The sequence below is a fragment of the Rhinoraja longicauda genome, chromosome 33 (genome assembly GCF_053455715.1).
Source record: "Rhinoraja longicauda isolate Sanriku21f chromosome 33, sRhiLon1.1, whole genome shotgun sequence".
In the NCBI taxonomy this organism is placed as follows: domain Eukaryota; kingdom Metazoa; phylum Chordata; class Chondrichthyes; order Rajiformes; family Arhynchobatidae; genus Rhinoraja; species Rhinoraja longicauda.
Genome location: NC_135985.1, coordinates 5,990,311 through 6,017,467, shown reverse-complemented (window position 1 = coordinate 6,017,467; position 27,157 = coordinate 5,990,311). Strand labels below are relative to the sequence as shown.

The window sequence follows — 27,157 nt, the reverse complement described above, 5'->3', positions numbered from 1 at the left end:
TACATCACATGCCTCTCTTTTTTCAAATGGCTTCATAGGAGGGGAACTAAGTTGATGAACGATCGATCATTAGTCTACAATATTACCTTTGGATTACCAAAGCCCCTCAAAATTGTAAATACTTTTTAACCTACTTGCTTGCCGTCATGATACAAGTAGTCAAGTAATGGTAATTACCTTACATTTTGCCACTCAATCAATATTTCCAGTCATAAATCCAGATTGTCACACTCGGCTTGTAGTCTAAGGGTACATTTTTTAACTCCTTCACTATCAACCAGGCCATACAATGAAAAGTGCACAAGTATCTCACACTTGGTAAGAAAAATGACTTGTACAGCGAAAACAGCAACTGTTAAGATCTTGAATTTTGTTTACCTGTAAAAGAAGTTTGAATGAAGCTCATCGAAATGTTTAGTTTTCAACTAGGGGAAAGTATCTGAGATTTGAATAAGAGAAAACGGTCTAAATATCTTTTAACTAGCCTAGCCTTCACTAAACTAACCTTGGTTATGGGAAATTTGATAGAAATGTCCAGCAAGAACAAATTCAATGGTCACTTACACTAATCTACTCTAACAAAGAAAAAACACCATTGATATATTAAAGGCAAATCATGTCTAGATTGAGTTTCTTGATGAGGCAATAGAGAGGACGAATGAAGTGCAGCAGAATGGACATAAACTAAACCAAATCTAAAGGACTATGAGGGGAAATAGTAATATAGATGGGATAGGATGTGCAACAGTTTAAGACAGGAACTGAGAGATTGTGAAGAATTATTTCTCTGATTGAAGCAATCTTCTGTTCCCTACTGTTCAATGCTGAGAAACTGTTTTGCTTGATGAATGCTACCTACTTCAGCCTGCATTTACAGATCTCTATTTTATTTCCAAATGAAACAGAACTTGGAAAAGAACAACGAGGAGGTTAGTGATATACCTAAAAAAAAAAATCAAAATAGGCAAGAATGATGACAATTAAATGCAGATGAAAGTTAATGCAGTGGGAAGTTAATGCTGTGATTTACAAAGTAATGTTAATGTGCTAGGAGGAACCAGGTGGGTCAATTAACCAAGTGAGTGTGTGCAAATCTTTAAATGTGGTAGACAGTCAGAATCTTTTCTCCATGGTGGAATTGTTATAGTCTAGGGCAGGGGTGGCCAAACTTGCTTAATGTAAGAGCCACATACGATAAAGTTCAGATGTTTGAGAGCCGCAAGACATGAACAAAAGAGCCGCAAGACATGGACTTAAATATTTTTACTAACCATGAACATTAAACTTACGTTTTATTCCAATGGGGTCTCAATTCATACCAAGTAAATAATTATAAAGCTTGAATTTTTTTCTTATTTACCTTTTATATTAACTGTGATGAAAAAAGGAGCTCAGCCAACATATTTTCATGAGCATCATATTAAAGGTCAAAGAGCCGCATGTAGCTCGCGAGCCGCGGTTTGGCCACCCCTGGTCTAGGGTGTAGCTTTAGGGTGAGAAGGGCAAAGTTTAAAGGAGACGTGCAGGGCAGGTTTTATTTTACAACAGGAGGAACAGCACCCTCGTATCCCTCTTTGGTAGCTTGCAACCAATGGTATGAGCTGAATTCTATAATTCTGGGTAACATCTCACCCCATTTCTTTTGCTTCTCTTTCCTTCCCCCTGACCCGATGCACAACGATTCTCCATTGATCCCACTTCCCCACCCATTTAATCCCCCCTTCCACCTATATCCTTCCCTCCTGTTTACATTTCACTGCTGTAGACCTAAAACCAAATCTTTCAAACCTCTTCCCTCCTTATCAACACCTTTTTTGTCTCCTTTAGCCCCCTTTTGTCAGCCTTGTGTCTCCTTTTTATCTCTTGCTTTTGTCCGCCCATCTGATAATCAAAACCTTATATCCAACTATCACTTGCCAGGATTTGTCCCAACCCCCAGCTCTTTTCCAACTCTCCCTCCCCCACCACACTCAGCCTGAAGAAGGGTCCTGACCCGAATCATTGTCTGTGCATGACCTCCAGAGATGTTGCCTGACCCAGGGTGTTACTCCAGCACTTTGTGTTCTACCGTAACGGATCAAATTCTTTCCAACTCCAGAATGCAAAACTGGCTGAAAGAGGTATTGGCACTACTTCTTAACACAGAGAATTTCAGTTACATCAACCCTTGTACATAACCACGATGGAATTCATGTCTTTGACTTTACTTTGATTTAGAGATAAAGCATAGAAACAGACCCTTCGGCCCAGGGGTCGAATTATGACCCAAGACGGCATGTTACAACTCTGATCAAGTACAGTTCTATAAAAGTACCCGTAGAACTTTCGTGTCACATTCCTCTCTGATTTCATATTTCACTAAAACTTGGTGTGACAACTGTACCAGAATATTTTCCCAAGCATGTGGTAAAGTGGCATGGTATGAGAGGCAAAGATAGGGTAGACAGTCAGAACCTATTTCCCTGGGTAAAGATGTCCAGCACCAGTGGGCATAGCTATAAGGTGAGAGGGGAAACGTTTAATGGAGATGTGCAGGACAAGTATTCTTTTATACGGCGTGGTGGGGGGGGGCCTGGAACACATTGCCAGTGGTGGTGGTGGGGTCAGATACAATAGTGACTTTTAAGAGGCTTTTAGGTGTATGGAAGTGCAGGGAATAGAGAGACATGGATTATGTACAAGCAGATGAGATCAGTTTTACCTGGCATCATGTTCGGCACAAAGATTGTGGGCCGAAGGGCCTGTTCCTGTACTGTTCTATGTGTAACCCTTGCTCCTGGTTGCAGTGTCTGCCATCAATGTATGCCAAGGTTATTTGCATATTAAGGACACAAAGTGGATGAGGCAGCATCTTTGGAGAACATGGATAGGTGACGTTTTGGGTCGGAACCACCCTTATTAGTTGCATGCTGTTATTTTTCTTCTTATTGGTTAAAAATCAAAAATATTAAACAGTTTGGTTATGTGATAAACAAGAGCTTCCTTGCAGAAATCAATTATTAAAAAAATTCAATTGAAGGTCCTAATTAACTAAAAGTGATGTAAAAGATGGACCAGTCATCGTAGGGATGTCATAGAATTGAAAATAGGAAAGGGTCTGGTTAAATAGTAACCTCACCCTGAGATTAGTAATCTGTAACAAATATTTGGGACCATAAATGTAATTGTGGGATTCAGTCTGGATGGACTGTTCAAACGTGAATGTGGGCAGGAATTCACTATCTCATACCTCTGTATGATGTAGGAGGCCATTTAACCCAATGTGTCTATGTCGTCTCTCAGTTCCTCATCAAAAGTGTATTCCCCCATTCTCTAACATGTACAGGCCAACTCTCTGATTCCTGCCTCCCACTATACCAGCAGTAATATACAGCACCAATTCATAGAAAAACATAGAAACATATCAATAGGTGCAGGAGTAGGCTATCGGCCCTTCAAGCCAGCACCACCATTCAATATGGTCATGGCTGATCATCCAAAATTAGTACTCGGTTTCTGCTTTTTCCTCATATCCCTTGATTCCTTTAGCCCTAAGAGCTAAGTCTTACTCTCTCTTGAAAACATCCAGTGATTTGGCCACCATTGCCACCTTCTATGGCAGAGAATTCCACAGATTCACAACTCTCTGGGTGAAAAAGTTGTTGCTCATCTCAGTCCTAAATGGCTTACCCTTTATTCTTAAACTGTGACCCCTTGTTCTGGACTCCCCCAATATCGGGAACATTTTTTCTTGCATCTACCCTGTCCAATTCTTTAAGAATGTTATATATTTCTATAAGATCCCCTTTCATCCTTCTAAATTCCAGTGAATATAAGCCCAGTCGACCCATTCTTTCATCCTATGTCAGTACCGCCATTCTGGGAATTAACCTGGTGAACCTACGCTGCACTCCCTCAATAGCAATAATATCCTTCCTCAAATTAGGAGACCAAAATTGCACACATTACTCCAGGTGCGGTCTCACCAGGGCCCTGTACAACTGCAGTAGGACCTCCTTGCTCTTAAACTCAAATCCTCTCGCATTAGCTTTCTTCACTGCCTGCTGTACCTTCATGCTTACTTTCAGTGACTGATGTACAAGGACTCCCAGGTCTCGTTGCATCTCCCCTTTCCTAATCTGACACCATTCAGATAATCTGCCTTCCTGTTCTTTCCACCAAAGTGGATAACCTCATTTATCCACAATATACTGCATCTGCCATGCATCTGCCCACTCACCCAACGTATCCAAGTCACCCTGCAGCCTCATAGCATCCTCCTCGCAGCTCACACTGCCACCCAGCTTTGTGTCATCCACAAACTTGGAGATGTCACATTTAATTCCCTCATCTCAATCGTTAATATAGATTGTAAATAACTGGGGTCCCAGCACCGAGCCTTGCGGAACCCCACGAGTCACTGCAATTCATCTGCAATCTGAGAAACCAGAGCACCCATGAGAAACCCCCACAATCACAGGAGGTATTTGCAAACTTCACACTCCCAGTACCCAAGGTCAGAAATGAACCCAGTCCCTTGAGTGGTGCAACAGCACAACAATAGCACTAGCCCATGCTGTCTTTTGTCAGACTGCCGCTCTCTGCAAGTATTCTTTTGGCAATCTACACCAATAAAATATAAATTTTGTTTCAAATTTGAGGATAATGAATTAGAAGCAAGACTGGATGTGTAATATTTGGATGGTTATCTGTAGGTATTCCCACTACTTAACCCTTTTTGGTGGTGGAGTAAGTGCATTTATGTTGGTACACTACCGCTGAAATAAAAGGAGTGAATGTTTTATGTGGTGGATGGGGTACTAATCAATTATGTACATTCAAACAATGCTGGAATTGCTTTCCAGTGATCCTGACCTCTGGTCTTATCTGTGTTGAGCTGTGTTGTCTGCGTTGAGCTAGCACATTCTCTCTATGATTATGTGAGTTATCTCCCACGTCTCAAAGACGCACAGGTTCGTAGGTTAATGGGCCTGTGTAATTTGCCCCAAGTCTGTAGCGAGTGGATGCAATATTGGGAAAACATAGAACATAGAAATGATTGATGGTCAGCATGGGGAGGTGGGTTGAGAGGCTTGTTTCCATGCTGTACCTCTTCGATTTAAAAACTACTAACCTGTTCTTTTAGCCAAAGTGTCCATTGCCTGGTCCAGTTAATGTTTATGGTGAAAAATGAATCCCAGGGACTTGATAATGGTAGCTCCATTAGACTGTTTCTTGCTGGAGTAGATCTTGCCCCAGCACTTCAGAAGCATAGGCACGTACCCCTCATAACCCAGGCCTGAATGATGTTTGGATCTTGTTTCATGCTTCACTTTGCAAGAGGTTGCAACTTGAAATCGATCAATATGATCATTAGCAAACGTCCCCCACCTCTGACCTAATAATTATAAAATCCATGGAACTGATTTAATTTTAATTAGCTGCATTTTTGAATATCCTTTTCCTGCATTAGGAAATTTTAGCCGGTCAACTTCTCAATTTTGTTTTTACCTTAAATGTTTATTAGTTTTAAATATGCCGAGTGTTGGCACATCAAACACATTTCATAGGAAGAAAACACTAAATAATAAGTGATTAAAGTTTACAGTAGCAGAGGAATTTTGGAGTCTCAAGGCACAATGACCCCCTGTGGGAGTCAGTCTAATTAATTTCCCCCTTGTGTACGGCAAATGTAATTACTGACAAAAACAAAAGAATAGCACATTTGAAAATGGTTCAATCAATAAAAGATAATACATCCGAAAATTACTGCTTGTTGCAATTTCTCTAAAAATTTTAAACTCTGAGTAAGTCTTTTTATCTTATTGTAAATTAGATGCCAGTGAAGCAGCTGTAAAAATGCCTACTGTGGTTGAGTTTAAACCTTGATGTGACCAACACAATGCAAAGTTCCAATGCGGGTGTCAAATACACACTACCTGCATCTTCCCTGTGACTTATTCACAAAATGCTGGAGTAACTCAGCAGGTCAGGCAGCATCTCGGGAGAGAAGGAATGGGTGACGTTTCGGGTCGAGACCCTTCTTCAGAGACCCGAAACTTCACCCATTCCTTCTCTCCCGAGATGCTGCCTGACCTGCTGAGTTACTCCAGCATTTTGTGAATAAATCGATTTGTACCAGCATCTGCAGTTATTTTCTTATATCTTCCCTGTGACCGGTGCATTCAAACACATACAATTCTCAATTTTTGAAATGTTTTGGCAATTATAATGTTGAAATCTATGTTTGAAATCATTTGAAGTTATTCCTATCCGAGCACCAAAGGAAGCTGTAATCACACTGAGAGCATGCAAACTCCACACAAACAGCACCCAAGCTCAGAGTTGAGGCAGTCAACAGCTCCAGAACTGTGCCATCTGCAAATTTTCTGCCCTCATTTGCAGCTTTCCTTTTCTGAATCGATGCTCAGTTTCTCTTCTGTCTGCCAAGTTAGTTCAAACCTTTCCCAACATGACGAGCAAGATTGCAATGGTATTGGTGCTAGTCCCACTGAGATGGCACTCCTCTACCTCCCTCCCCCCATCTGACCATTCAGATTCAATCTTCCCCAGAACTGATCCCAGTGCCCCAAGAATTCGAACATTTAAAGGTAATTTCTCATTATTTTAATTCCAGTATTTTGTTGATATATTTTATATACATAATTATGATTTATGAAAATGTCTCTATTTTTCAATGCGTTTTAATTAAGGAGCAGCTGTAGCCTAGATTGAACATAGAACAGAACAGCGCAGATAGATAGAATAGACAGGGTAGAGGCACAGAGTATTTTTAGCCAGAGTAGGGGAATCAACCAACCAGAGGACATAGCTTTAAGGTGAAAGGGGAAAGCTTTAATAGGAACCTGAGTCAACTTTTTCACACAGAGGGTATATGGCGGGTATATGGAACGAGCTGCCAAAGGGGGTAGTTGACAAAGCTACAATAACAACATTTAAAAGACATTTGGACTGGTACATGGATAGGAAATGCTTAAAGGGATTTGGGCCAAACATGGGCAGGTGGGACTAGTGTGGATGAGGTATCTTGGTTGGCATGGGCAAGTTGGGCCGAAGGGCCTGTTTCCATGCTGTATGACTCGGGAACAAGCCCTTCTATCCACAATGTCTGTGCCGAACATGGTGTCAAGATAAACTAATCTCATCTGCCTGCACCTTAGTAAGTTATTTAAATATAATATTTTCATTCTTATGTGTTGGAGACAAAATTGAACTGAAATTATATATTAAAAAATAAACCTCCTTGATAAAGTAAATAGCATAGCCACAAAGTGGATTATATTTTAAAGATTTATTTTTACATGAATAATATCTTAGTGTGCTTGATTTTTTTTAAAAATGCTATCCCGTGTAATTATTTTTCTTACCTTCCTGGAGTACTATTAAAAATCACCTGTTTATTCTTCATGCCATTTACTTATCAAAAATGAAATGAAGCGTGACATCTGCAGCAGGCTCTTTGTTAGCTGAAAAAAAACTCTGAGACAGCACTGCAACATTCAGGGTAAGAATAAAGCACTGTGTCCAGGCAGCTAGAATGCCTGTCATTAGCTTGTCTATTTGCTAGGCTTTTCATCTAAGTAAACTATTTAGATCCTTCTAATGGTAACCTGTCTGAATTCACCTGGGAGATAGGTACTTGTGTGACCATTTTGGCACAGAGCTTAAGACTGTTGCTTTGATGATATATTTCAATGATGAACTGAGTCCCTTAACTTCAAATAACTGAACAAAGGTTGATTCAAACAGGAATATTATATAATGTCCTTAAATTATCAATATCTCTTTATATTCCTAATTAAAAAACTAAGCCAAGTGTAGAATTTGACATTTAATAATGTATTCTTACCAATGTAAATGGTTAGTATAGCCCTTTGATTTAAAACTGGATAAATTCCAAGGTCAGGTATCAAGCTTACTTTAAAGTAGATTGCACTTATTGGTATGCGTAGACCAGTGCCACGTTACTTGCTGGGTAGTGAAACTTTAAAGGAATAAGACATCAAAGGAATGATACAAAAAAATATTCAATTTTAAGTTAGATTTCGATAATCATTTTGCATTTTTTGTGGAAAGAATTACTAGCTATTAACATAGAAAGTGGTTTATACAATGTTAAAAATGAAGACATTTATTTTCATCGTCCGATTTTGATCCTAATATTTCCACACCATCCCCCATTTCCAGTGCACATTAAAATCTTACATAATTTTAACTTTATCAAAAAATATGATAACACTCTGTGATAGTTCAAGGAAATAATTTTCAATGATAAATGATCAATTAACATTGTATTGGTTTAGTATCGTCGCGTGTACTGAGATGCAGTGAAAAGCTTTTGTTTGCATGCTATCCAGTCAAATTTTACTATTCATGAGTACAATCAAACTATACTTAAGTGGAATCAAGTCGTACACAAATACTACGGAAAAATGCCAGAGTACAGAATATATTTTTACAGCATTCACGCATTGCACTTACAGAGAAAATGGCTAATGTCTGCAATGAGTGTAAGAAAATAACTGCAGATGCTGGTACAAATCGAAGGTATTTATTTCAGAAAATGCTGGAGTAACTCAGCAGGTCAGGCAGCATCTCAGGAGAGAAGGAATGGGTGACGTTTCGGCAATGAGGTAGGTTAGGAGATTGGGACTACATCCTAGCCTATGAAAGGGCCATTCAGTGGTCTGATAACAGTGGGGAAGAAACTATTCCTGAATCTGGTGGTGCATGCATTAAAGCTATTATACCTTCTGGTAACTGTAGAGGGGAAAAGAGGGAATGGCCAGGGTGTAAAGGTGTACGTAATGCTACAGCGGCATGGGACCCGTGAAGCTCTAATAAGCTTTCATAATCTGTTTATCATTAGCTACTGTCTTGACTACTTTGACAATTAGGATTTGGCACATTACATGAAGTACAAAACAAGCTTTCTCAGATCAAATTCTTCTAAGCTGGCAGATGAAGTGCTAAATCATTGCATCCGCATTGAAATGTTTGGAAAATAACTCAGATTGACCTTAAGTTGCAGGATTTTGATCCATAATTCAGTTTGATTATGTGATTTGGTTCAGCAATCAATTTAGAATAGTGTTCGTACCCTGGTCCAAAAACTCAAAGTTGAACAATGCCATGAAAAAGCAGTGCTCCTTTGCTTTTGATTATTTGGCTGCAGAAAAAAAATCACACTTTATTAGGAGACAAAGTTTTAACATCTGACTTGGTGCAGAAAGATTTTAAGATATCTTGGAGATGTCAGAAAAAAAGCATTACTTTTCATTGTACATCCTGTGAAAAATTGTGCTGTGCATCTGTTATTTTCCACTTCCTTTCTCATTCTACCTTGCACCTGCTCATGAAATCAATTTCATCTGCAATCTCTTCATTCTGCGAATAACAAGAAAATGAGAAGGGGCCTGTTTTGGAGTAGCTCGGCCAGGGATCTTGCAGAGGGCAAAGCACAAAGTGCTGGAGAAACTCAGCGGGCCAGGCAGCATCTTGAGAGGGAATGGATAGGGACCCTTCTTCAGTCTGACCTGAAACATTGTCTATCTATTCCCACCAAACCTGCTGCCTGACCCACTGAGTTCCTCCAGCACTTTGTGTTTTGCTGGTGATTCCAGTATCTGCAGTCTCTTGTGTCTCCGGCTTGTAGAAGGCATTGGGCCTGGCGCAGCCACCGTGCAGCCACCGTGCACGCCTTTATGTGCGGCAAGTTCTAATCGTGCATGGTGACCGTACTCCACCACCTCAGTCCTATATTGGAGTTGAACCTACGCCTAGCCTAGGATTTTGATTTGAAGCCCTGACCTCTTAACTTGGAGCTGTGTGTGCTACTAACACTGCTGCAGCTGACACCTGGCAAGGTGACTTGGTAATCTGCTGTATCCAGGCTCCCCTCTCTCTGACTTACTACTGAAATACTTTTCAGTCTGGAAGCAGCCTGGTGTTTTTCCTGGAGAATACTAATTGGACTTGCATTCAATGGATCATAAGTTTCAATATTGCGTAAGAAGTTACAGCGCGGAGACAATTCTGCGGGAAAGAGTTATTTTTGTTTTTTTACTTGTAAAGAAACAGGTGGATCCAATAGGATAATTTCTTTGGCTTGAAACTGACTTTAGATTCCAATGGCTTATGTTTGGAGCTGAAATTATCATTGCTGTCTGCAGGCGATTGTGGGGAACTGGTTCATGCTCCCGACATGTTCTAGAAACATACTGGGAGATGATTGTTTTGCCATTGTGCCTGAAGGAGAATTCCTACAAAGTCATTAATTTATATCTTGGTCTGAAGCTTCACTGCTTGTCATTTTCGAAAACATTGTGTTGAATTCTAGCTGGACCAATAAAATGTTTTTGAGCTGTGCTATTTTTTTTTTTTGTAGACCCAAATGTGCACGATTAGTAAACAAACCTATCACATGATGGGAAAATCAAATAATGATGTTTCGTGTTTTGGAGGTGCCGCATCACCGTTCCAATGCAAACAAACACAAAACAAGCATGGGATTTAAGCGGAGAAGTTGTGAAACAATTCGGAGCAGCACAGCGGCACAGCACAGCACCCGAGACCCGGGTTTGATCCTTTGCACGGGTGCTGTCTGTGCGGAGTTTGTACATCCTCCCTGTTACCACGTGGGTTTTCTCCGGGTGCTCTGGTTTCCTCCCACATTCCAAAGACTTGCAGGTTAATTGGCTTCCGTAAATTGCCCCGAGTGTACAGGATGTGAAAGTAGGATAACATAGAACATGTGTATGGGTGATTGATGGTCAGTGTGGGCTCGGTGGGCCGAAGAGCTTGTTTCCACACTGAATCTCTAAAAGTAATATACAGAGTTTCTGTGGAGCGTGAATCATTTTGAGGTAATAGACAATAGACAATAGGTGCAGGAGTAGGCCATTCAGCCCTTCGAGCCAGCACCGCCATTCAATGCGATCATGGCTGATCACTCTCAATCAGTACCCCGTTCTGAAAATAATAATTTTGAGGCCCCTTTTACTCTTAGCTTTACAGCATTCTTTAAACTTTTATCATTATTGTGTTATGATAAAAGTTATAAACATCCAATGGATAATTTTGTATCCAACAGCAGTAACTTTTAAAGTTGTGTAAACTCTGGTTCCATTACTCCATTGCTGAGTTTGGTTAAATTTTCCTACAGTCGAAAGCCAATATGAACTCATCATCTTTGGTATCTGGAATCTTGTGGCTATATTTTCAGCTCCACATGTGATTCATTATAGTTACAAAGAAGATATTAATTATGATTTGCTGCAACAGCCAAAAGCAAACATGGCTCTACATTGTTTATTAGTAACGAGGATAGACCGAAGGTTTATTTTTATTTGGTTGCTATGTGGATGGTCCTAACATGGCAACTTTTATTGTCTATTACCAGTTGGCCTAAGAGGACATCTATTGGGCTTCTGAGCTGTACCACAAGATAACTTACTATTTCACCTCAGACTATCATGGTTTAACCATCGATGGTCTAAAACACAATCATGTGCAGCTAGATGAGATCAAAATGGTAAATCAGTATCCTTGAAGGAAATTGCTAAATGTATTGGCAGTTGTAATTGATTTTTCATTTATCATTCCCGGTGCCATTCACTAATAGACAGATTTATTGAAATTGATTCACAAGTTGTCATGAAGGATTTTGGTATTAGTGCCTCTAGATTACTAGTCCAATTTGTCAATCAAAACCTGCAGTCACACAATCACATTGCATTTCACTAGCTACACCTTAAGCACTGACTATTATTTTTACACATCTATTTTTGTATTATGTTGGAAACATTCTGAAAGTTAAGGGTAATTCAGAAATCATGTTGCCCATCAACCAATGTTCTGAATTTGCACTTTAAATGTTGGCATTCCTGGTCGATAGGTTGGATTGGATGTTGTTTATCTTGGATTTGAAAATCTTGCTGTTCAGACAAACACCAGGTTCTATCATGTCCATGTATTCCAAATAATAGATTAGGTTACCAATAACAAAAGTTGCCTTTGGAATCACAATGCCATTGATAGTTTGTCTGGATTATTTCATGTGTTTGCTCCCCAGTGGTCCTTCCCATGCGTAATGAAACATTTTAAAACGCTGACCAACTGCAGATGTTTATTTTCATCTGTTATTTCTTGTCTCGACAACATGAAATGGTGACATACTTGGCTAGTGTTATAAACACCATAAATGCATCACGTCAAAGTTCTAGGACTGTAGTTCAAAGCCAAATCTGGTTCGGCAAACGTTTTGGAGAATGGGACCCATGAGATAAACCAGTGTTGTTGTTCAGACCATGGTTCTGGAGTCGAGGATTCCAATGTTAATGGGTTATTTACTCTATTTTAATTCAAATTATGAAGGATCAATACTCATTTAAAGATAATTGATTTATAACTTCTATTAAAATCAGTGAGCTAAGATTTCCTCAGGCCACACTTTGATGAATGTATTTGTGATTTTTTTTCCCCCTACACTCTAAATTCACTATGAACCTTGTTTCATCTCCACCTTCAAAAAAACCCTAATCTTTAACAATATCTTCAGATCCATTGTAATTCTGTTCCCATTTGTTATTTTCTTTTTCTCCACCTGAGGCTATTTGCAGCAATCTGTGACACCTTGCGGGAACACTATAGAAATAGAATTCTTCTGATCTTTTCATTATATTATTACGTTTGTCTTGGGAAGGGGAGCAGAGGCGGGTGGGGGAGACAGAGTGAATTTCCTTATGAATTACCAATGAAAAGTAATTCAGTAACTTGCTCTGTTTGCATGATCTTGTCATTTCATGAGAGGCAGAAGCAGTGATGGTAACAGTACGGTCGAAGGTATTTATTCACAAAATGCTGGAGTAACTCAGCAGGTCAGGCAGCATCTCAGGAGAGAAGGAATGGGTGAGGGTCTCAACCCGAAACGTCACCCATTCCTTCTCTCCTGAGATGCTGCCTGACCTGCTGAGTTACTCCAGCTTTTTGTGAATAAATACCTTCGATTTGTACCAGCATCTGCAGTTATCTTCTTATACTACGTAACAGTACGGTCAGTCTCCTCTCCACTATTTACATTGAATAATATAACTTCTTGATTGTTTCAAACAACATGGAATGTTCAAAAATCAAAGAATGCAAAAAGTTGGGTGCTTTAGTGAGGATGGATATCTTGGTGGTATCTTGCACATTTACCTACCTACCAAAATCTCCATAGCAAGACGTTAAACGACTATTTGTGAATGGTGCAAGAAATAAGGAATGCAAAAGCAATTTCAAGTACCATTGTTTTTATTTAATCCCTTCAAGGATGATAATATACCATTTTGATCTCTTCTGGCTACACATGATTGTATTTTGCATTAGTTGTTTAAATAATAGTACTCAGGGTGGAATAGCCAGTCATTTTGTTGTACAGTTAAGAAGCCCTATGGATATCCTCTGAGGACCACCGGTAATAGACGATAAATGTTGCCACATTAGGACCATCCAGATATCCAACGTTTTGGTCCATCCTTGCACTGTAGCCAAGCTGTTCATGATGAAGAAGAAAAGATAATAATACATATTACTTTCAAGATCAGGATCATAAATATTACTTTCAAGATCAATTCTTTAAATATTTGTCAAATTTAGTTTAGTTTAGAGATACAGCACGGAAACAGGCCCTTTCGGCCCACTGGGTCCACGCTGACCAGTGATTTCCGCACATTAACACTATCCTTCACCCACTAGGGACAATTTTTACATTTACCCAGCCAATTAACCTACAAACCTGCACGTCTTTGGAGTGTGGGAGGAAACCGAAGATCTCGGAGAAAACCCACGCAGGTCACGGGGAGAAAGTACAGACTCTGTACAGACGGCACCCGTGGTCGGGGTGGTAGTATGGCATAATTCCCACTATGGAGATTTTTAAAACATGTTCTGAGACATTGCTTCCTGGGTGTTTGAACATGCAACAAGCAAAACTAGGAGCAAACCTGAGATAAACACAAAAAGTGCTGTAGTAACTCAGTGGTCAGCACTTTGTGCCTATCTTGGGTATAAACCAACTTCTGCAGTTCCTTTCCACACATAAGAGTGAACCTATCTGAATTTGGTCTTATGATGCACATATAATCCGACACAATCCCTTAAAGCCAAAAGACTTGAATAAAAAGGCAGTAAACAGATGTGGCAACTGCTTGTGAAAGGGAAATGTTATCCAAATGCGAAGATTTTTTAAGGCAAGCGATCTAACATGTTGTGTATCAAAAAATGCTGGAGAGAAGGAATGGGTGACATTTCGGGTTGAGACCCTTCTTCAGACTGAGGAAGGGTCTCGACCCGAAACGTTACCCATTCCTTCTCTTCTATATGCTGCCTGACCTGCTGAGTTACTCCAGCATTTTTTGATACCTTCGATTTGTACCAGCATCTACAGTTATTTTCCTACATAACATGTTGTGTATGCTCGTCTTACAAATGGTGTCGGCCTGTTTTCAGAATTAGATTTGGTGGATTCACTCTGACGTCAATCTGATTCAGTCCGCATGCCTGTAATTGAGCCATAATGATGCGTGTATAAACTGATCAAATGAAGGATGACAAGACCTTCAATCAGTCTGATTGGTTCAATCAGTCTTTGAGTCTGTCCCTAATTCAGCAAGAATACACATATGAAAGACATATTTTCAATAGTCCAATTCCACTTTTGAGTTCATTACACCATGTAAAATAACAATGATGTAATGGTGCTTTGACAATTGTCATTTGTGTGAAGTGCAAACACACAATGAGATTATTTCCTTACAAACATTCCAATAGAGTATTGCCATACCTAAGCACATCTCCAATTAGCAAATTGTACAGAAATAGTCTACTGATCCCCATGCAAGAGGCAAATACAGAACAAATACAGTTTAATATCCTTCTCTGAGCGATCCTGAAATATTGTTCATACTACCATAAAGTGGTTCAGGATGTGTGTCATTCTAACTAGAGTTTGTTAGTGTAACAAAATTGTAACTATGATCATTTTTTCTTTTGTTTTAATGCTAAGATGATTCTAAATATACTTAACCAGTTACTAACACTGACTGTTCTTCTCCATTTCCCACTGTCTCCACAAGTGAAAATCTATTAAAATAAGAATTTAAAAGCAAGAATGTTAAACAATAAATGTATTGTTGGAAATATCAATGAGGGCTACAGTAGGTAACGCAAGAACGTAAGATTCCATCATTTTATCGAGATATTTGGGAGAAATTCCAATTTAACACTACAGCCAATTTCTAGGTAATTGTGTGGATGGGGGGAAATGGATAATTTCAACTTTATTCTATTTTCTGAGAGAAGTTAGTTTTTTAGGGACATTTTCTGGTCTCAGTGCACATTTACTGAATTGAATTTCATGACATTCCTCTAGATGTGAGCTCATGCCCTCTGGATTATTAGATTGTCATTTTTTTACCATTAAGATAATTTTATCAGAGTTTGTTTTTTAACTTATATACTCTTCACTGAAAATGCAACTACATTCTATTGTATCAAAATCACGGTGGTCATTATCACTATTCCACAGCTTTTTAAGCAGCTCCGTTTCCCTCAGAGGTTAATCTTCTCTCTAACCTGACAAAGCTTCATGCAAGTACTCTCAAATACATTCCAAGGGCAAGCGTGCACCACGTCAGGTGGGATCTGTTTGTTTTACCAGGGAAAATAGGGCTTTGAGTTCCTTTCAATGGATAATGAGTGCTTAAATGGATGTTCACACACAGATGGTGGGTGCCAGAGGAGGTTGTTGAGACAGACACGATAACAACATTTAAAAGACATTTGGAGAGGTACTTGGAGATGAAAGGTTTAGTGGGATATGGGTCAAACGCAGGTAGGTGGGACTAGTGTAGATGGAGCGTCTTGGTCATCATGGACGAGTTGGGTTGAAGGACCTGTTTCCATGCTGTAGGACTGTGACACTATGGCAATATAATTACATCTCATCAAGGTTGTACAGTATAATAATGTACACTAGCGATGATTTTTTTAAAAATGCTGTTCCGTTACTAATGGTCAACTAGAATATTGATCGGTATCACTACTAGAAAGAGACTGTGAAACTGTCAATTCATGATACAAATCCAATTAGTTCATTAATGTCTTCAAAGGAAGGAAATTTAATGTCTGAAGCCAAGTTTGAAAGGTTCAAACTGGTTTAATATTGTGTTTAAAAGACAGTTTTAATTTCCAATTTGCAACTATTATTTTCCAGAAAAGAGAAAGAAAAGAATAGATGGCTGAAAAGAAGGGAGATATTTTCTGTTTCTATGTTAATTTATATATTTCTCTATTGTATAATTGATGCCATATAACATTGAGTTTTTGTGACAACTTCAAGAACTAAGTGCCCAGGATTTATTACTTAATGATCTACTATTTTACCAATGTGCACATGTGATGAGTCTCTCTGTTAATTTGGATATTTTGGATCCCCATTCCAAAAGAAATTGCCCTAAACGTTAGGATCCAAGTATATTTTGCTCAGAGTTTTGCAATCAAAGCAAAATCTGAAAAGAAAATTTCAACCAAAGAGTTCTTTCCCGAGATTAATCCAAATTCTACATTTATTAGTGAAGCATTGAGAGTGATGTATTGGTTCTTTAGGTCTCCATTATGCCTCCTCGTTTCTCCTAATCAACCTTTATATTTCTCAAGTCAGCCAATTACTTGCACACACTTTTTAAATATTACTCCTCCACCACCACTCTCATGCATCCCAATGTCACGGGTTCGTGAGGAGTTCCATATTTTAAAAATTATAAACAATCAACATAAACCAAAACAAAATATTAAATCAGGAAATAGTCTGTTTCCTGGTGCTTACGTTGGAAATAATGGTAGAGGCAGGGCAGCCATTAGGAGCAGCTGTTAAGAATAAGAAAAATATTTCCTAATAGGCCTTTCCCAGAAATTACCACGTTGTTTTTTTTAAACTTTTAACCATCTATGACTTTTCTGAGCAGGACTCATTCTGTGTAATTAATTGAGAGTCTGGTGGGGGAGACCCCAAGTGCCAAGCCTGTATGAGTGATGATTAAAATATGCCTCGTGTTTCCCTTTGAGAAAGAGAATTAAAGCAAAAGAGGTGAAACAGCAAAAAAGAACATCTTATGATTCAGAACAAGTAACCAATCTTTCAATTTATAGAATCACTAGTCACAAATTATATTTTTCTCTCTCCCAGCTACATTACGTTTCGGATACGACCTGGATGAATTGGTGCCAGATATTTGCCGTGTGGAAAAGGTTCTACCGCCTCGCAAACCCCCGCCTGCGATGATTGAGGTACATTTACTGTTTTATGGAGCCTTTCTGTGAACAGTCAGGCTTTGCGGTTTAACGACCAGTGAGGGCAGGTCAGAATTGTGGTGGCAGGGGAGAAGTTCCAACCTACTGGCATCTGAGTGAACATCAAGTCAAAAGGTGGAACGTTAAGATACTGTTCAGGATGCTGTGTGAAAGCCGTCGTGTTACACATGTAACACAAGATAAAAAGAAGAGAAATCTGGCATACAAAACACTTTTGCTTTGTAAACCAGAACAACATTGGACAATACCAATACTTGCCCGTGTTGCTATTTATGGAAACGCGGAGGGAGGCGGTGGAGTTTAAAATTATGAAGACTTGATTTTGTGGTGGATTTCATTGCAAGGGACTAATTCCTCCATTGTACAACAATGTAACAATCCCCATTGTACAACAATGTAATAAGAAATAAGCAAAATTATTTTGGTAACTGGTTCGTTCGGCACTCATTTAAAAATTTCAGATTTCCAGCCTACCTTTGGATTTGTGCACATTCTGTAGACTGTTTATCTGCTAGAAATACATAAAAGTATGAGAGTCATAGATGGGGTAGACAGTCGGAACCTTTTTCTCTGTTTGGAAAAATTAAATACTAGAGGGCATTGCTTTAAAGTGAGAGGGGCAAAGTTGTATCCTTTGACAGCCGACTTCATGGTCTGCAACTCCACAAATTTTGATATCGTCTGCAAACTTAATAATCAACCCATCTACATTCATATCAAACAAAGAGGTGCCAGTGCTGATCCCTGCAGAACACCACTGGCCATAGACCTCCAGACAGAACAATATCCTTCCACCACTATCCTGTACGCTACGGCCAAGCCAGTTCTGAATACAACTGCCACGTCACCTATACATTTTAATCTTCTGGATTCTGACTCTACCATGAGGGAACTTGTCAAATGCCACGCTGACGCTTGTGTAGACAACATCTACTGCCTACTCTCATCGATCACCTCTGTCATCTCCTCAAAAAAAGAATTGAGTTTGCAAGACATGAACTGCCCTGCAGCAAGTCATTCTGACTGTCCCTAATTAGCCTTTCTTCACCTAAATGTGAGTAAAATCTATGTTGGGATTCCAGCATCTGCAGTTTTTTGATTTGCATTGTGATAAAAGCATGCCATTTCTGTGTATTTATTGACAACATCATGTCAGCCAGTGAGTTGGGAGTGGTTGTTGTGAGATATAATAGAACTAACAGCAAGTACAGTGGGGCAGCGGTAGAGTTGCTGCCTCGCAGCGCCAGAGACCCAAGTTCAATCCTAACTACGGGTGCTGTCTGTCCGGAGTTTGTACGTTCCCCCTGTAACCGCGTGAGTTTTCTCCAGGTGCTCTGGTTTCCTCCCACATTCCAAAGACGTGCAGGTTTGTAGGTTAATTGGCTTCTGTAAATTGCCTCTAGTGTGTAGCATGTGAAAGCGGGATTACGCAGAACTAGTGGTCGGTGTGGACTCGGTGGGCCGAAGAGACTATTTCCATGCTGTATCTCTAAACTAAAGCAAACCATCCATTGTTTAGCAACTTTAATTTACCCAGACAGAGTGGAAACAAATGGAAATTACAGGAACTTTTAAGTAGCAAGTGTAACTTCTTCAGTAAAATGCAATGTGGAGATAGTTACAGAGGAGTAATGATATAAAGCAACTGGGAATGCAGCAAAGGCCAGAACTGAGGGGGGGGGGGGGAAGAGATTTCAGAGAGTCATACAGCTGGAACAATTTACAGTGAAAGACAAGTGTCCAGGTAGTTACCAGCCTTCCCTTAAAATTACCTGAACAGGCATTGTTGAATATTATGTCTGAAAGACAACTTTAAACAATGTGGCATGCTTCCAATGGAAAAAGCTGGGACACCTCAGTGTTTACATAACCTCTAAAAGAGAAATAAAATTAGTGGAGCAGATCTTGCTGGTCTGGTCTTCCCACCTTGGATCACCACTCATGGTCACCCCATGCCCCTAGTTCAGTCTACCTGGCTGGCCCACCTTGATGGCCCAAAGCAAGACTCCAGTGGCACAACCTAATCAGGAGCAGGACCTTCAGTCATACACTAATACACACTCCATCCCTGAATCTGCCCTGAAATATTTACAGTCCTGGAAAGGCTTTAAAGCTTTCAGAATCATTTAATAGCTTTGTAGATCAAGGGCAATTAAAATTGAATACTTGAATATGTATAATTATCACAAATATTTTTTTAAAGTAGTCATTAAAAAGCATTGAGAATAAAAACGTGTAAGTAAACAGAAATAATTTCTGAACAAGGCCCCCAACCCAAAATGTCTCCTATCCATGTTCTTCAGGGATGCCGTCCAACCCATTGAGTTATTCCAGCTATGTTTGCCTTTTTTTTTTAGAAACAAAGAACTGCCGTTGCTGGTTTATATCAATGATAGACACAAAGTGCCTGAGTAAAACTCAGCGGGTCAGGTTTGGGTCGGGACCTAAAATGTCACCCATTCTTTTTCTCCAGAAATGCTGCCTGACCTACTGAGTTACTCCAGCACTTTGTGTCCATCATAGGGGAAAAATGTTCTCGGGTTTGATTCAGTCAGTGCCTATCATAGCAAAATAGCTGATAATGTGAATGAGATGTGTTCTTGCGGACATTAAATATGTTCCACCATTCCACAACCAGGACTTTGGGGCAACTCGCTCACAATTAACCTCTTTGACAATCTCCTATTGGTACGTCATGTTCATCAGCGCACAGGGTTACTCCTCTGGCCTGCCCACCTCTTTAACACAGATTTTAAACACAGCAATCTGGAATTGAGGTGCCCACTGCTTTGTTTAGCTTGAGGTGGACACTTCGCAATGGCTGTGCAATGATCTCCAACAGCAATCACCAACACCTTAAAGAGCTAGGTGATAACTGTAGATGTTAACTGTACATCTGCAGTTATCTTCTTATACTACTAGGTGATAACTGTGCCAGTTACATGCAGCTGCAGTTAGAAATTCTGCAATTATCAGCAATGGCAGGAATGGTGATATTTAAAAGCTGCAATCTTTCCAGAAAGACGTGAACATGAGATTTTGGACACAAGATTCATGTGCCAATCTATCAGTGGAAGAAACTGACAGGTTTCCTATCACCTCTGACACTTATGACGTTTATATCACCATTTCAATGAGCGATTTCTAGTCCGGGAACTCTTATTTAAGTTTCACAATGGAGTTTAAGCAGAATTTTAACAAACATAAATAATATAATTTGTTTTTATGGTGATGCACATTTTGTTAAAGGTCCTCCAATACTTTAATTTCCTGAAAAGAAAAAATCACTAAGTGGTGTATGTTAATGAAGTAGTAATATTCTGTCTTTGTCTTCACAGTCATCCTACGCTGGCAGAGGCCCCGAATTCAAACAGATTCGCCTTAGGCTTTCTGGCCGGAGTCCCCTTGTCACTCACTTCCTCAACATGAAAAAGGTGCAGGGTAGAAGTTTGGGCTCCATCGGACCAACACTGAGACACAGTTATGTTTCCAAACATCCATATCCTTTTATTGTATCGTGTCGGAATGTCTTCCTAACAAAATATTGCCTTTAACCCAAATCGTGTGGAAAGTTCAATTTTATGCACGAGTATTGGGCCAGGTTAGGCACAATCTGGTGGTCAAAGATGTTAGCTTCTTTGACATACACATCAGACTTAAAATAGGAAAAGCAGAATCACATAATGCAGATAAACTTCTTTAGATTCTAATAACCGTATCCTTTAAAAACAAATGCCAATGCATTTATTCTAGTAATGCTTAATCTGAACTTTTGGTAACGTGGACTTTGTTCTGTACATGAATTACATTTCTTTAAAAATAATAGTTGAAAATATCATGGCTGAATTCGGAGTTTTTCATAATTTTATGAAACATCATCATTATGTTGAACCTCGTTGGAGGAAATGAGGAAAAGTACTCTGTAGCCATGTTGCCTTATACCCAACTACATCTGTGGTCCCCTGACACAATGGAGGCATAGTAATTTACATATTAAACTAATGTCTTTCGGAACTAAAGATCATCTTAATTAGTATTATTGTTCCTAAAAGTGTAATTGCTTCCAGCAGGCAGGTTTGCCAGATAGTCAGATCAAATCAAAGTTTACATGGTTTCCCAAGGCAGTGTCTTCATTCAAATCATCATCTTTGTTATCTTCATAGCATCACCTCCCGTTGTTTAGCAAAATACTCCCAGCAGATAATTTACAACAGGGATTCAACAGTTTACATAAAATTTAACCGTACCAAACATATCAGCCTCATGCAGAAAGAAAATGACTGGCATATAATCACTCAAATTTTAGATGGTCTAATGTCCAATGGCAAGGGTCATTTAAATGCAAAATAAACATTTATGTTTTATCCAAGATCACGGTGCTCATTTTTCTAAAAATGAAACTCAACAGTTAACAGTGTTTTACTATCCAGTCTTATTAAAATTGCTTCTGGCATTTTCAATCTTTACAAAGCAACTTCTGTCATCTTTATGTAAGATTGCTTAAGGAAAGGCTTTTGCCTTAACTAAATAAAATACCATTGAGTGAGATTAGATGTGGCGATTACTGTACATTTAGTGGATTGTTTGAAAGGAATCTTCAAATTCATCAAAAAATTAAAAGATGGCAATCTGGTGCAGTGACTTGGCATTCAAGTTTATAAATCAGATTGTTTATGTTCCTTTCGACAGCAATCTTTTTTCCGTGCAAAGGTTGATGCTAACATATTTACTTGGGCACAACCGACTTGGTGGTTGAGATTTTTGAGAGGGATGGGAATCCTTGGGTAAGATAAATTTCTGTTGTTGAAGTGGGGTGCTGCTGTAGTACTGTTCAAAGGAATGTAGGGAAAGGGGGCCACCAGTTGGCCTTTTCGACCTGCCCCTCAGATGTGTGGGCCACTGCATGTTGGCTCTTGCTTGGCTGTTAAGAACAGCTGTGTCTTTAACATCTGGATGCTTGTCTGGTACATCTTTAACATCTGGTGGTTCCTTGGTTCAAAACAGAGAATATCCCATCGTCTATCTTGTTTAGCTTCACTATCTGCAGATAAATACCATAAACTTATTTGGAGATGCACGGAACTGCAGATGCTGAAATCTAGAGTAAAACACATAGTAGTGGAGTAACTCAGCAGGTCAGGCAGCATCTGGAGGATGTGAATGGGTGAAGTTTGGGTCGAGACCTTTCTTCAGACTAAAGAAGGGTCTTGAGTGAATCTTGGCCCAGCCATATCTTCCTGAGATGCTGCCTGACCTGCTGAGTTACTCTAGCATTTTGTTTTGTCAGAAACCTCTTGATATTGTAGGACTTGATATTTGTAAGATTTGATGTGTTTTGAATATGTCTTTTTGCCTAGTGAGGGCAATGCTAACCACAAAAACAACAAAAGAAACTGAACATCTCCAAACCGGGTCTTGCATTGACGAGTAACAGCCTTGACAGCATTAATGGCTTTCTTCAATTGCTTTCTAGCCGACTTGGTGCTGAAGTGGAGCCATCTACTTGGCCACATTTCAACCATGGCAGGCAACTTGGGGGCAATTATACAATATGAAACCCAAGTTTTACCCAATAAGGAAATGAGGAAATCCAAGGCCACTTTCTCACATATCAAGTGGTCTCATTGTTGTCTTCTTCACCTTACCATAAGCTAATGCACTATTGAAACAGGATCTCTCTGAAACCCAGGCCCTTATATTTAATTTTGACGTAGGAAATTCAGTGAGAGCAAAATATAAAATTAGCTAAGTATCCTATTATACAGTGCCAAGATCTGGTACTACATTGAAGAGAATGCTTAACATTAATTGTTATTTGGATTCTGTCAGGAATATTTAGACTACTTAATACTAGGTAGTTATGAATGAGACATTTAACTACTTAAATTTGGTTTCAATGTGCCTGTTCTTTCTCATAAGGTATTGAATTAAACTTAAATAAGATATTTGGAATTTAGATTTCTTCATGAATCTACCATCCATATGTTTTATCTGTATAAAACAACTTCATTAAGAACAAAATGTGTTTTAATGGTTATTAAATGGAAAAACAAATTTGTTAAAAGATATTGTGAAAAACATTTCAAAAAAAGGATTTCACTTTAAGACCATTATTGGAACAGAGTAGCTCAGTATTCATTGGAATATTTTTTCAATGACACTTCATAGTATGTTGTTGCTGTACCAATCTGTCTTATATTTAAAGATTATTCTTTCTGTTTTACCTTTCTATCAACCTGAACTGTTGATCTATAATTTGTTGGTGGGCTGTCATGGTGGTATTAACTTGTGGAAAGTAACGTGCAGCTTAAAGTTGGCCTGCAGCATGAGTCTAATTTAGTTCTCGATTTAAGTTTTTAATTAATTTGGCGGTGATTAAGCTTTCAATGCTAAGCCTTGACCTTTAACAATGCTGTATTCATTATCTCAAGAGATTTCAAAATTATGTTGACTAGCATTTGGACCCCATTTTAAAATATTTGCCCATGTTATTTTTGGCACTGTTTGTTATATTGTCTGTCTTTAAACACGAAACTTTAAGATTAATGAGTCAAAATAATGAATCAATTATTGTTGTAGGACACTAAATAGTCTTCAAATCTTTTAACTTTAACTGAAGTCAATGCACAGCGCTCCAGCCAACCTACCTCGATATTATCAAAGAAGCTGAGAGTTTCAGTAAAGCTCTGAAACAGAAAAACATTGAGTAAGTTAACAAATCATCATTTATTTTGATTTAAGGCTACATTAGACATAGAATAAAATAGTATGGAAATAGGCCCTTCTGCCCAAGTTGCCCCATCTAAGCTAGTTCCATTTATGCACGTTTGGTCCATATCTCTCTAAACATCTTCTGTTCATGTATCTGTCCAAATGTCTTTTAAATGCTGTGATGGTATCTGCCTCAGCTACCTCCTCTGGCAGCTCTTTCCATTTACCTACCACCATGGGAAATCTCGTAAGAATAGTTTCTACATTATTGCTGTTAATCAGTGGGCTCTGATTTTATGGCCTTTCCTTCTTCCTTATAGTGTACATGAGCAAACCAAAAAGGAAGTTGCAAAAATAAAGTGGGACCAGATGCAGTTTAACAAAAGAATTGACAGGTTTGTACCACTACTGATAAAATGTTATTGGTCAGTGTAACATCTTATTCAGTGCCTGAAGTAATATGTCAATCGCTGACTGCATTAACTTTAATGAAGACATTAATAGTGAGATGAGAAATGTAGCCTAAGTTCAGTCAATACAGCATTTATTCCAACTTTTAAAAAACCATGTCATGTTTGACCAGGGGAGTTCTTTCTTAAAATACTCAGTATTTGTAAATATACACCACCAGCAGTAAGAAAAAGGGACAGCATAAAACTCAAGACACAAGGCACGATAGATGGTGGAATCTTGAACAAAACACAAACTCAGCAGGCAGGCAACATCAGTGATGGGAAATAGAAAGACAATGTTTCAGGCCGGGACTCTTCTTCAGACTTCCTCCATCACAAAAAGAAGGGTCCTGACTTGAAATGCCATCTGTCCATTTCTCTCCACATCCACTGAGTTCCTTCAAAACTTAAATTTTAACATAAAGTCGAATTATGTTTTTAAGCAACTTGTGGAAAATAGTTAACCTAAAAACTTTAAAATTATTTGAGAAGTGGGTGGGCATTGTGACCAGGTTTACTAAATCAGTAGATAATTATGCTCGCTCTTATTTTAAACTCTCACCATTTGGGAATTAATTTGGTTCTTAAACATTTCCAGGGATTTCACTTGTGTGTGAATAATTTCCTAATACGTATAGTAAAACTTTAATAATCTGGTACGCTTAGGACTTTGGGAATGCTGGACGGGCAAACTTTAATGTTGCTCGTTTCACATGTTACATCATGGTACAATCTAATTTTCTAGTGAACCCAGTGAGAAATTTACTTGGGCTCCAGATTTTTTTCCAGTCTCAAGCCAATCCATGTTTTGGACCCAACCCCTGGCTCCAGCTGCACACATTGTACTGACCCCAGATTACAATCTGGAACAAAATTATCAGAGGTTCATGCTATACATTTTGCATTTTTTTTTTCAGAGTTGGCATTTGTACTCTTTTCTGTGACTCACCTAACAATGCAAGTGTGCCATGTTTTTCTCTTTTCTATGGCTTGCTTTCTTTTCACCTGACGTCCACTTCTTAAGACTGAGAAAGTGGATGGAAATAATTTGATACTTTGTCTAACTGGATATTGCATACTTTGATGAGGTAGTGCAGAATAGGTTACTTAGCAAGATGGTGTAATGGAGTAGGAATTTGTTACACTAGGAATAGGATTTAGTTCCAGTCACACCACCATGATGTTGTAGTAAATGGAGATGGTTTAGCCTTGAGGCACATGGAGGTGTCACCCAGAGGTCAGTTGCTATTTACCCATCTTTGTGATTTGGATAATATTAACGTGAGAACTGTCCATAAGATTGGAAATGACAATCTTATGACAATCAATCAGATGTGATAGAATCGGAGGGGCAAGAGGTGGGGGTGTTGCATTGCTTGTACCGGGCGGCACGGTAGCGCAGCGGTAGAGTTGCTGCTTTACAGCGAATGCAGCGCCGGAGACTCAGGTTCGATCCTGACTACGGGTGCTGCACTGTAAGGAGTTTGTACGTTCTCCCCGTGACCTGCGTGGGTTTACTCCGAGATCTTCGGTTTCCTCCCACACTCCAAAGACGTACAGGTATGTAGGTTAATTGGCTGGGTAAATGTAAAAATTGTCCCTAGTGGGTGTAGGATAGTGTTAATGTACGGGGATCACTGGGCGGCACGGACTTGGAGGGCCGAAAAGGCCTGTTTCCGGCTGTATGTATATGATATGATATGATATCACAGCAGTGCTTTGGCAGGACAGACTAGAAGGTTCGATTAGGGAGGCTGTTTGGGTGGAACTCAGAAATGAGAAAGGTTTAGCAACACTTATAGGGGTGTATTATAGACCGCCAAATAGGGAACGAGAATTGGAAGAGCAAATATGTAAGGAGATAGCAGATATTAGTAGTAAGCACAGAGTAGTGATTGTGGGTGATTTCAATTTTCCGTACATAGACTGGGAATCACATTCTGTTAAAGGACTGGATGGTTTGGAGTTTGTAAAATGTGTGCAGGATAGTTTTTTGCAGCAATACGTAGAGGTACCTACCAGAGAAGGGGCAGTGTTGGACCTCCTGTTTGGAAATGAGACGGGTCAGGTGACGGAGGTATGTGTTGAGGAGCACTTTGGGTCTAGTGATCACAATGCCATTAGTTTCAATATAGTTATGGAGAAGGTCAAATCTGGACCAAGGGTTGAGATTTTGGATTGGAGAAAGGCTAATTTTGAGGAGATGAGAAAGGATTTAAAAGGAGTGAAATGGAACTTTTTGTTTTATGAAAAGGATATAATAGAGAAATGGAGGATATTTAAAGGTGACATTTTGAGAGTACAGAGTCTTTATGTCCCTGTTCGGTGGAAAGGAAAGAATAATAATTTGAAAGAGCCGTGGTTTTCCAGGGAAATTGGACACTTGGTTCGGAAAAAGAGGGAGATATACAATAAATATAAGCGGCAGGGAGTAAATGAGGTTCTTGAGGAATATAAAGAATGTAAAAGGAATCTTAAGAAGGAAATTAGAAAAGCGAAAAAAAGATATGAGGCTGCTTTGGCAAGTAATGTAAAAGTAAACCCCAAGGGGTTCTACAGATATGTCAATAGCAAAAGGATAGCGAGGGATAAAATTGGTCCATTAGAGAGTCAGAGTGGACAGCTATGTGCTGAGCCGGAAG

General features: G+C 39.2%; 1 protein-coding gene across 1 annotated transcript in view; it reads left to right on the top strand.

Annotated features, from left to right (window-relative positions):
• LOC144608923 (protein FAM227B-like) overlaps positions 1–27,157 on the top strand; it is a 144,000-nt gene that overhangs the window by 105,107 nt on the left and 11,736 nt on the right. Inside the window, exons 11-14 of the mRNA XM_078427170.1 lie at positions 17,228–17,328; positions 20,691–20,851; positions 23,981–24,058; positions 24,384–24,458. Of these exons, the coding sequence (XP_078283296.1) occupies positions 17,228–17,328; positions 20,691–20,851; positions 23,981–24,058; positions 24,384–24,458 (415 nt within the window). The remainder of the gene's footprint in view (positions 1–17,227; positions 17,329–20,690; positions 20,852–23,980; positions 24,059–24,383; positions 24,459–27,157) is intronic.